Below are 10,962 nucleotides of genomic sequence, written 5' to 3' on the forward strand. Positions count from 1 at the left end.
AGTAGATTTGCTCAGTGGAGAGATCCTCAGTGGTAACTGTCATGTGGCCTAGTCTTAACCTAGCTCCATTGCATCTACTCTAAGGTCTGGTGCTTGTGGCATTGGTATGTCCTAGACTGTATGAGATCATCTACTGAGGAAGGCAATTCATCTCATATTGATCCTGTTAGTCAGTGTGTGTGTGTGTGTGTGTGTGTGTGTGTGTGTGTGTGTTTCAGGGGGTGTCCAGGCACCGGTACATGTGTGTGTCTCTGTGTGACAGAGTGTGTAGGGCAGACAGAGACAGAGTGAGTGAAGGATGTATTGAAAACCAGAAGGAGAGGGAGTGAAGGGTGTAGCACAGGGACCCAGCCCCATCAGCATCAGCAAAGCCATCTGGGAAGGGCGGTAGGTGGGGGGGGGGGGAGAGAGAGGGAGAAGGGAGGATGGAGGATGGAGGAGGTGGGAGGGAGGGAGGTCTGGATAGGACACTCGCCAGCACTCCCTCTCTCTTCCCCCGTCTCTCCCACCCTCTCTTGGTCTTGGCAGTACACCAGGGAGGGAGGAGCTGGCGCAGGACACGGGTACATGGAGCCACAGAGGCCAGGGGCCTGGAGAACCCCAGCGGCCCAGCAGCTGGTCTCAGGCCTGGGCCAGAGACACATAGGGGAAGGGGGTGGGTGGATGGAGCAAGGGGCCGAGGGGAGGGAGGGATGGGGCTGCAGATAGATGAGCATCCTTGGCGTGTATGTGGGTGAGTGTGTGTGTGTGTGTTTGTGTGGCTACGTGTACCTGAAGCGTTCATGAGTTTCACTTGAACATTGCGTGACAGAGACCTACTACTATGCTGCTCATACAGAATGTGATAGTGTTTGCCTACAGAATGGCAGGGATGTGTCCAAGCATTTGCCGGAATGCATGTGAGGAATATGTGTGTGGACTGCAGGCCATGCAAGCCTACACATGCATGCTTTCACATGGGTATATGCTGAGGAATGTGTTTGCATGTGTGTGCTTGTGGGGGGGGGGGGGGGGGGTTGGTGACTAAATACGATCAAATTGCATAAGAATGAATAAGTGCAGAAACCTAGGGGAGAGATGGAGCGAGACAAGGACTGGGGGTGCTAAGGAGGGTAGGAAGGAAGGAGATAAAGAGTAAGAGTATCTCAAAATATTGAAGCGGTTCAAGAAGGATGAAGAGAGAGTGTGTGCGAGAGTGTGTGCGAGAGAGAGAGAGAGAGAGAGAGAGAGAGAGAGAGAGAGAGCAAAGCAGGAGAGAAAGCCATCATAGACAAGCTGAGTGCTTATGAATGGTGCATCGCATCTCATTGAGAAAGCCACCGTACTCAAAGACTTTATGGTCTTCTCGAACCAATCCTTCCTCCCTTCCTTCACTCTGCTGGATCCATATCGGGGCGCGGTGGGCCACTCGAACACATCCCGGCTCGGGCAGTCTTCTTTATATAACCTGCTCATTCAAGAGTAATGAGACAACGAGTATGGACTGAGACTGTGGTCTAGGGACTCACTGCGCCCTACATAGGAAACATCCACGTGCCCATAGTAGTGAACAACGTTGTCTGTTCCCCTGCAGGACCCCCCCCCCCCCCCCCTTCCTCTCAGGTAACTTTGTGCACAGGGAGGGCGAGCAGTGCCACTACAGCAGCAGTGAACAGGACTGGAATGATGGCCTTTCTCACAGGAAGAAAAAACGCACGATCGTAGGTTCCCTACCAGCAGCCATAGTGGGGGATATCTAACGTTTCATTCATCAAGGCCCTTGCAGTTTTCTGTGATGGGCAAGGGAGTCGGATGGGATGGGGGATGAGGAGGAAGTGGAGGGAGAGACGAATAGGAGAGAGAATGGAAAGGGTGCATCTCTGGGGACAGATTGGAAGACAAAAGGCCCAGTGGGACAAAAGAGGAATGAGATTAGGAAAATAGGACAGACACAACATGGATACGAGAGAGAGAGAGAGAGAGAGAGAGAGAGAGAGAGAGAGAGAGAGAGAGAGAGAGAGAGAGAGAGAGAGAGAGAGAGAGAGAGAGAGAGAGAGAGAGAGAGAGAGAGAGAGAGAGAGAGAGAGAGAGAGAGAGAGAGAGAGAGAGAGAGAGAGAGAGAGAGAGAGAGAGAGAGAGAGAGAGAGAGAGAGAGAGAGAGAGAGAGAGAGAGAGAGAGAGAGAGAGAGAGAGAGAGAGAGAGAGAGAGAGAGAGAGAGAGAGAGAATGCAAGACCAATAAACCAGTGAATGACAGCATTGCAAGCACATACAGAAAAATGGAAAAACAGAAAAAAAGACAAAAAGAGAGAGACAGAGAGACAGAGAGACAGACAGACAGGGCAAAGGACAACTTGCTCAGGGGTAGTTGTTACAGTAGCACCTAAAGCATTGCAGAAGGGAAGGTGATTTACTATATCCCCAGGTACTGCACTTACTACAGTAGACCACCCTGTTGGAATACTGATGTGCATTAGCTGCAGGAAATACAGGAACAGCAAGACAAAGTCATGAACATTAGAAAATACACTAACTCTGTATCTTGAAGCTTACTAGAATGCTCTTAAAATCGATGCTCTCATACTCTGAGATAGCGACAGTGCTTTTATGCCAGTCACCACACTCTCAAACAAAAAACATGCCGTGCACACACTATGACAAACACACACACACACACACTCCACTGAGGTGAAGCCAGAGAGGGCATTGCATTTTTTCTGCTTAGTATTCGATCCTGATCACTGCGGCGCACTACGTTTGTCCTTGCAAATGTTCCTCTCCTTCACGCTGTTTCACTCTTCCTGTCTCTCTACATCTTGCACAACCCTCAAAATAACTCATTTGACTTCTTTTTTTTCATACTCAAGTATAGTTTGCCATCATACTGGAATAAAAAAAACGGCATCATTCTCACTGCACACACAGAGTTTAGAGCGATTACGCGTGTGTTTGTGAAGCAGCACTCAGCAGCAGTATCCCACAAAGGCCCTCCTAAATCATCAGCATCATCAAATCCAAGACAGGCCAAGTGTGTCCACCCAACGGAGACACTGTCACCAGGAGATTAACTGGGCTAGCTGGTAAATGTGCCCACGCTTTATGGATGGAGAGAGAGAGAGAGAGAGAGAGAGAGCAAGACAGAGAGAGAGAGAGCGAGCAAGACAGAGAGAGGAGAGAGGAGAGAGGAGAGAGGAGAGAGAGAGAGAGAGAGAGAGAGAGAGAGAGAGAGAGAGAGAGAGAAACAGACAGACAAAAATAGGGGGACACCGCTTTAACAGAACGTCGCAATCAGCTCTTTTCTACTTCCTGTCTTTGTCTGTCCATTCTGTTCCCCTCCACGCAGGCAAGCTTGTTCCAGCAGTCCCAGATGGCGCGGAGCTGAGAATCTTACCTACATATCTGCTCTCAAAAGAACCCCCCTTTCATTCTAGGCATCGGGCCCTCATCTCCCCCCCCCCCCTTCCCCCATGTTCATTATCCATTTTCCCTTCCTCCCTCCCGCAACTTTCCTCTCCTCGCTCTCAACCCTCCGGTTCCTTCGTTCGCTCATCCCTCGGTCTCGCTCGCCCTCCCCCCATACGGCATGCTGCAGCATTACCGTCATCATCATTTCATGAGTCCCCCTTCTCTCACACACCTCTTCTCCGCAGAGCGCAGGCGCGTGCAAACATGCACCGGGATCACACACGCACCAAGCTCATTTATACACACACACACTCTACTCTCCTACCAACAATCAATCCGTTTTTTTGTTGTTGCCTAGAACGTGCCACCAGGGATTTCAACACAGCTAACCCAGCGAGAAGCTTTACAGAAATCATCATGTTATCGATATGGCGCATGGAGACTGACAGAGAGCTTTTTCGTGTGTCTGCTTGTGTGTGTGTATATATGAAAAAGCGGAGTCTGCAATAATGCGCTGTTTTAAAGAGGGGACATAAAAGCGAGCTGTGTGCATTGAAAATGCTTTTAGTAGACGCACGCAGGCATTCTCTCTCTCTTTCTCGCTCGCTCGCTCTCTCTCTCTCTCTCTCTCTCTCTCTCTCTCTCTCTCTCTCTCTCTCTCTCTCTCTCTCTCTCTCTCTGCAAAAGTGAAATCTTGAGGGAGAGAGGGAAGGGAGTTGGAAGTGTGACCAAAGGAGAGACAGACGAAGCCGCTCAACTCATAGTCCATGGGCTGTGTGCCTGTGTGTGTGTGCGCGTGTGTGTCCACATCAGAACAGGCAGTGTCCGTGGATGCGTGAACATGTTCATGTCATGCGTACCGTATGTGGTGTCGCCACATGGACACTCATCTGCGTAAGTGACCCGGTCTCCTCCCTCCCTCCCCCCTCTTCTTTCTCTTCTTTCCTCGACACCCTCCCCCCCCCCCCCCTCACAACTCCTCGGTGTCCTCCTCATGAGACCAGCACATTACGGGCCACAATCAAAACAACAGATGGCTTAAGGGAAATATGGGCTCAGTGTCAATACGGTCTCCTGCCGGCCACATTCGATCTAGGGTTTCACCGACAGTGAAAAGGATGTCTAGTTGCTTGACTCCTACTGCTGCTCAGCCATTTTAACCGCCGGCAACCCAAATGCCAATCACTTATCTCCACTGATCCGTAAGCACCAATCAGGGATGAATTGCCTGGCCTCTCAGGCCAAACCCTCCAGTGGTCCTGGTCCTTCCCATAGAGTATATAATATAACGGTCCTTCCTAAAGACTGGCAAAATTATCGTTCTTTATGCACTTGCTCTTCTGCAACTGAAAGCACTTCACATCAGATCACACAGCAGGGGAGGTGAAACCCTTTCACCATGCAGTGATTTCTTCAAAAGACATTATGTTGGAGCATAAATAGTGCAACCATTTTCTATCCTGGAGCTGTTTATTTCTAAAAACGCTTTTGGATTGAACAGGACCCTAGGCCCATAGCCAATCAGAGGGCTCGTTCAGGCCTATACATACATCCAGAAGATTACCAGACTAAAACGGAAGCTGTGTGGGAGAATCTGACATCTAACTGACAAATCCCACCTAATACTTTGCTGTCCAGCAAGCCGTAATAACTGGCAATCTGAACAGTTCCTGGTCATAGGAACGACGAGTGTATGTGTGTTGTGTATATCTGTGTGTGTGTGTGGCTTGTGGCTTGTGGCTTGTTTCCACTGGGAAAATGTGTGATCCCTGCGATGTTCCGTTGAGAGGAAACCTCCCTCGAGGATGTTGACGGGAAACATAAGTAGATCCTCACGTCAAGTTATACTTGTTCCAAGCTTACCAAACTAAATGTTCCTCTATTACTCTCTACCACATTTTCCATACTCCCAACGGTTCTTCGGCGTTCACCCCGTAGAGGGAGCCCGATTCCACACGAAACCCGTACCGGGTCCAAGCAACAACCATGAAGGCTATTTGCCCTCTGCAAACCATACTGCGCAACAAAGCCAAGTTACTGCCAAAGGCCGAGTGCATGGACACGCACACACATCGGTCAAATAACAGAAAGAGGGCCACGGGCTTTTTTTGTGCAGTGCCCGGTTTGGAGAAGCACTCTAGGGAGTGTGCAGCGGAGGTGCAGTAACGTCTACAGAAACCACCGGGGGAGGTGTGCGTGCTATTGCGAGCGACGGGTACTTCCGAATCTAAAATGTTAAAGCCTTTATTTAGAGGTAAGAGAGAAGGGAGGGATAGGTGACTATAAAAGGTGGCCCTAAACAAACACAAACCTTTCAGAAGCCAGACAATGACGATAGAAAAACGGCTCTACTACTGCATTAGTTGTTGAATTTCACCTTGAGACAACGAAACCGATTTGAAGCCTGGGTAGAGTACTGCCAACACGCAGACAATACCAAACCGCATGCACGGCAAATTGGGCTGACTTCCATTTGAGGAAACCCCATAAGTGCGGGAATGAAAGGTTCCAGTGGGTCAATGCATCCCTTGAGTACAGACTCCAAATGCAGATTGTGATTAATAAATAAATCAGCTCCCGTCGGGGAAAGATGAGAGCCTTTTATTTGAAGCGCGACCGACACAGAGTGCCCAGTGCTAGTGCTCGTGTCCGTCGACACATTTTAAAGTAAGCTGCTGTAGGCTACAAAGGAATCTTAACTCACGGGCTGTTATTTTAGGCATCTTGCGTGTCCCCCGACTTACCTATTGTTTACAAACATCTGGGGCAAGCAAGGATAACTCATAGGCCCCGTGTAGACTAATAAACTGGAAAGGTTGTGACTGGAGAGTAAAGGTAGTTTATATGTCCATGGGACCCATTTGCCCATCGTTTAGGTTTTGGCATGGAGTATGGAATTATAGGACAAGGTGTCGTGAACTTAAGGTCCATTGGCTTGCAGGGGCAGCCTTGACGTAACATCAGGGTTGTCTGGCAATATCAAATCAGCAATGATAAGACTCAACTATCGCTGAGCTGATCCTAATCACAGAATCAACACCTATCCACTATTGGCTGATGATCGCATTGCAACTGAATATGCTGCACAAACCCCACCGTGTCCTCCATCAAAAACTTCTGCGCGCCACTTCAGCACTGGACAGCTCCCCGACCCTGGCAGTTTCTGAACGTACGCCTCCAGCTCATATTGCCGCTGTATGCAACCTCAGGCTACCGCAAACAAGTGCAAAAGTACTGCGGTGCAGTCTTTCACAAAACAGCACCTTTGCAGTTTATTCCAGTGTATGCAAGTGTGATTTTTGCTACCTCTTCACATCAACAAACGTAAACAGCTGATTGTGTATATAATGGGTTTCACTTGTATGTAATAGTAAGCACGAGTTTCTTGTGCAGTCCAGTGCACGTCCTCATTTGTGAAGTGGGAGAGAGAGAGGTGTCTTCCACGTGCACGCTATAGCATGTAATGCTCGGGGGGGGGGGGGGGTGCATGGGTATTTACTGATGTGGTCTACAGTGAGCCCCGTGTTCTTTCATCGAACCATTAATCACGATGGGTGAGAAAGGGAGGAGGGCGCGAGGACAGAGGACCACACAGAGGTTAAACGTTTTTTTTTTTGACATGTCATCAAATGTTATCCACTCCCTCTAATGTACACGGAGAAACCTGTGCAGTACCGTACTCCTCAAAGCCCATGGCTATAAGGGACCATGCGCAACATGGCTAATGAGCATTGGACCAAGGACCTTCATCCTCCAGGTGAACAACCTAACCTGTAGAAGCCTAGCCTGTGGAAATAAAATGAGGTCAGAGATAATGACACATATAGTCTCTGAAGTGACTCACAGTAACTACCACTGGCATCACATATGCCATGCATAATATACGTTTTTCTTATCTACATGTGTGTTCGTGTCTGTGGCTCGTGTGTGTAGATTAGAAGTGTCTTCAGTTAAGATTAGGGTATTGCCAGCACACCCCGCTGCGTAAAGAGTGTGTGTGTGTATGGGGGGGGGGGGGGGGGGGTTCTCTCACAAAGAGCACCATTCTGAGGAGACAGCCACGTGAATGGGCCGACGGAGATGTATGGTCTAATCAATAAACGGATACGCACATCCAAGCTTGCGAGGCTAAGCAAAAAAAAAACGAGAGAAAGAGAGGAAAGCGACCCCATCCAATAGTTTTAGTGCTTTTACTCCCGATCGAAGTCTTAAAAGGGCTAGCACAAACATCCCCCAAGCCCAACACCCCCCTTTCGTTCTTTCTCTTCTTTTAGACCGCTGCTCCTCGTGCTGCGCTGCAGCAGAAATCGGCGCGCAGTCAGCTACTATCGGCACTGCAGTGCTACGCTATAGCACAAGGAGAGAAAGGGGGAGGGAGGGAGTAAGAAAGGGGGGAGTGGGAAAAAGAGGGGCGCTCTGAAACGATAATAAGCAATCCAGCGCGCACCCCTGCATCCGTGATAATAAAACAGCTAGCGTGTCACAGGTGATGGAGAGTTAGAAGGATTCACTGGTGGCACCGAAAAGTGATGACGACATTTTGCCTACCCGCTACTACATTCTTCAGTTGAGCAGCTTTCTGAGAATCAAACGGATTCGGGGGCATCTTCTGTCAATTATATAATCGATGCAATTGAAGGATTTCCTCTAGAAGCCCTGTTTATAAGACATCACACATCCCCGGGTGTAAAATAATTCTGGTCTATTTCAGTTTATCATTCCACGCTCAGAGTTTATCATTGCCGGTATTTAAGATTTTTTCGTGGATTCATAAGGACTCCTGCCCCTACCTACTGATCAGCTCGATTGGAATTGAAAACATGTTTCTGTCATCTGTCATCTTTTGTCATAGCTGCCAGAAATCCATCACTCTTCCCTCCCCTCTTCTATGCCGGTTCCAGATCCCTCTAAGATTAGTAGGAGTACATGCCTCTCAGTAGACCAGACCTCCTCTACAGTAGACTAGACCTCCTCTACAGTAGACCAGACCTCCTCTACACTGGAGACGTGACCAAAAGGTCACCCTTAAAATCCAAATCAACCTCTTTACCAGGAGGACACATGGATTACACCGTCCACCCACTGGTTTTTAGCAGAGCAGGAAGCCTTCCTTTTGATTGGTCCATGACAGAGGTATGAATGGGTTCTGTTGACCCTGCATCTCTCCAGGCTAAACTAGGAACCAGTCAACACCCACTGGTCAATGTGCCATCTTCCTGGGTCCGAGTCAATGAAGGAATACACTTTAACAATAATCCAGGTCACAGCTAGTCTATGTCTCTGTTTAATTGATATGGATTTTAGAGAAAACTATGCATTGGGATTGTGGAGGCATATTATGGGATGGAAGAGAGAAAGGAAATAGGGAGGACTAGAGATGATGAGTGATGAGTTTCTTGAGTAAGAAGAAACATTTGGACTTCATACCATGAGACGGTGTAAAAACGATTTAAAGGAGAATGTTAAACAAACGTTGTATGCTAGTGTGGCACATTAAGTCAAATCTCCCCTGTTTTGACACAAACAAACAACCGATTACATTGCTATATTGACCGAGGCCTGTTATATTGGTGTACAGCATGTATTATCCACGCCTTCCTACCTGCTTCAGTTCAACAGATCCGCCTTGCTTCAGCTCTGCTAGGAATACGTACCTCTTTAGATTTAGCCTCAATTTCTCCTGGTCCCAATCCATACTTCAACACAAGGGTGCTGAAAGGTCTAAATGAAAGCTATACCTCCCTTGGATCAGTTAGACGCTCACAGTCAAACACTTTCCATCCATGAGGATAACTTCCTCACGTTGATGACTCCTGTCTGGCCTATTCCTAACACTTGGCTCACCCTGTTTCAGACCAGGAACAGTGTCCTGGTAGACATAGAGTCACAGTCACTGTGTGCAAATGTGTGAAGGTGTTAATGGTTGTCTGGCTGCAGGTGTGATACACACATAACAATGGTTGTAACAAGTAACACATTAGGTTCACACATTTAGAATCTGGAAATCATCAATTAAAAGTAATTGTATATGGTATATTCGGTAACGGTAACATAAACTGGCTGGTGGCCTGTATAGATCCTGTAAACACTATAATAGTTATAGATTGTTGAATGAAAGCCAGTGCCTGCATGAGTTCAGGGGGCCTACAAGGCTCCAGGTCTCTGCAAGGTCACCATTGAGATGGGTCCCCAGGACTTGATGCTGCATGACCTCCGTTCCAACTAAGCACTGTCACCAAACAGGCTGTGGTGTAATGCGCTGGACAATTCAATCAACAGGATTACTCATGCAGTCATTCCAAATTAGGACTACAGTTTTCTTGCTTGCATAAGGATGTTAATCTTTGCCAGTTCACCTGAATGTTGGGGGGGTATTCATAGGAAGAGAGACTGATCACCCAATAGATAGAGTGAGACAGAGAGAGAGAGTGAGTGGGACAGACAGTGAGAGGGAGCTAACAAGAGAGGGAGAGAGAGAGACTGAAAAAAGGAGAGAGAGATGGAAAGAGAGAGAAAGGAAAGGATGTAGAAATGCGCACTAGGTTAGGCCAAGTGACCGGTAGACAAGTGCGCGAGGTAATGCGCTAAAAGAGACGTATGCGGTCATCGGGAGTATATTATATATATATATATATATATATATATGATATGTCGTATTTGACGAACAATCAAAAGGATTTAATCAAGCATGGGAAAGGGGGGGGGGATGCAGTAAACTGGAGTCGCAGCCATAACAGGAGTAGTGCGTAAAATGAAAAAGGAGAACGAGAGGGTATGTGGACGAACTAAGAGGCAGAAAGGCAGTGCACCTTAACACTTCAGATTCAACAGTCCCACACTGGACGGCGTAGATCTAACTTTTTGAGAAGTCCAGCTCCTAGTAAGAAGCAATGCATTTGGCTACTAGAGTTAGGGAATAACTTTTGACGTGATTACGCAGGCAGGCAAAATTGTTACTAGACCACCTGACACCGTATATAGGGCCATTCCATTCAATTCTAGGTCATGCAAATTCAGGGGGACTTACCCGGGCTTGTTTGGATGAATAGGGATCCTCAAAAAGTGCCCACATAAAGGGCTGCCAGACAGCCCACCAACTGGCCTTGCGGCCGTCCTCTTGCAGGCATAGCCGCTTCAGGTCCCCGTCGCCTCCGGTCAAAGCTGGATCGTCATCCGGAAGCTCCGGTTCGGGGGTTTCAAAGCTGTCCAATGCTTCTTCGGCGTCCCTGTGTTGCCGGTAGTTCATCCAGCAGCATGCTTCCACGTCCGTCTCGTCAATGCCCCAGAAGGCGAGCTCCTCTTCGAAGAGCGGACCGCACACATTGTTGGGACAGTGCAGCTTTCCTGTGCGGTAATAGTTGAGTATGAAAGCAAAGGTGGCAGGGTGGCGATCAAAGAAGAACTCGTCGGATTTGGGGTCGTAGTCGAAGTTGCTAAAAGCGTCCGGTTCGGTGAGCCATGATAAGCGGGTACCAGGGAGAGTTTTGAGGGTGCTCCGATAGGTCTCGTGTCGCAACCCTCCACAGTTTATCACAATTTTCTCGCTGTCTGGCGCACAAGTCATGTCTGCAGTGTAACA

The 10,962-nt window shown here is 48.3% G+C and overlaps 1 protein-coding gene across 2 annotated transcripts in view; it reads right to left on the reverse strand.

Annotated features, from left to right (window-relative positions):
* LOC146253231 (voltage-gated potassium channel KCNC1-like) overlaps window positions 1-10,962 on the reverse strand; it is a 33,274-nt gene extending 22,312 nt beyond the window's left edge. Inside the window, exon 1 of one of the 2 annotated variants that reach the window (XM_084678531.1) lies at window positions 10,411-10,947. In XM_084678531.1, the coding sequence (XP_084534657.1) occupies window positions 10,411-10,947 (537 nt within the window). Of the gene's footprint in view, window positions 1-10,410 lie in introns of both variants that reach the window. The other variant, XM_084678532.1, reaches the window with a different exon arrangement.

This window comes from Hypomesus nipponensis, chromosome 17, assembly GCF_054491055.1.
Source record: "Hypomesus nipponensis isolate SF chromosome 17, ASM5449105v1, whole genome shotgun sequence".
In the NCBI taxonomy this organism is placed as follows: domain Eukaryota; kingdom Metazoa; phylum Chordata; class Actinopteri; order Osmeriformes; family Osmeridae; genus Hypomesus; species Hypomesus nipponensis.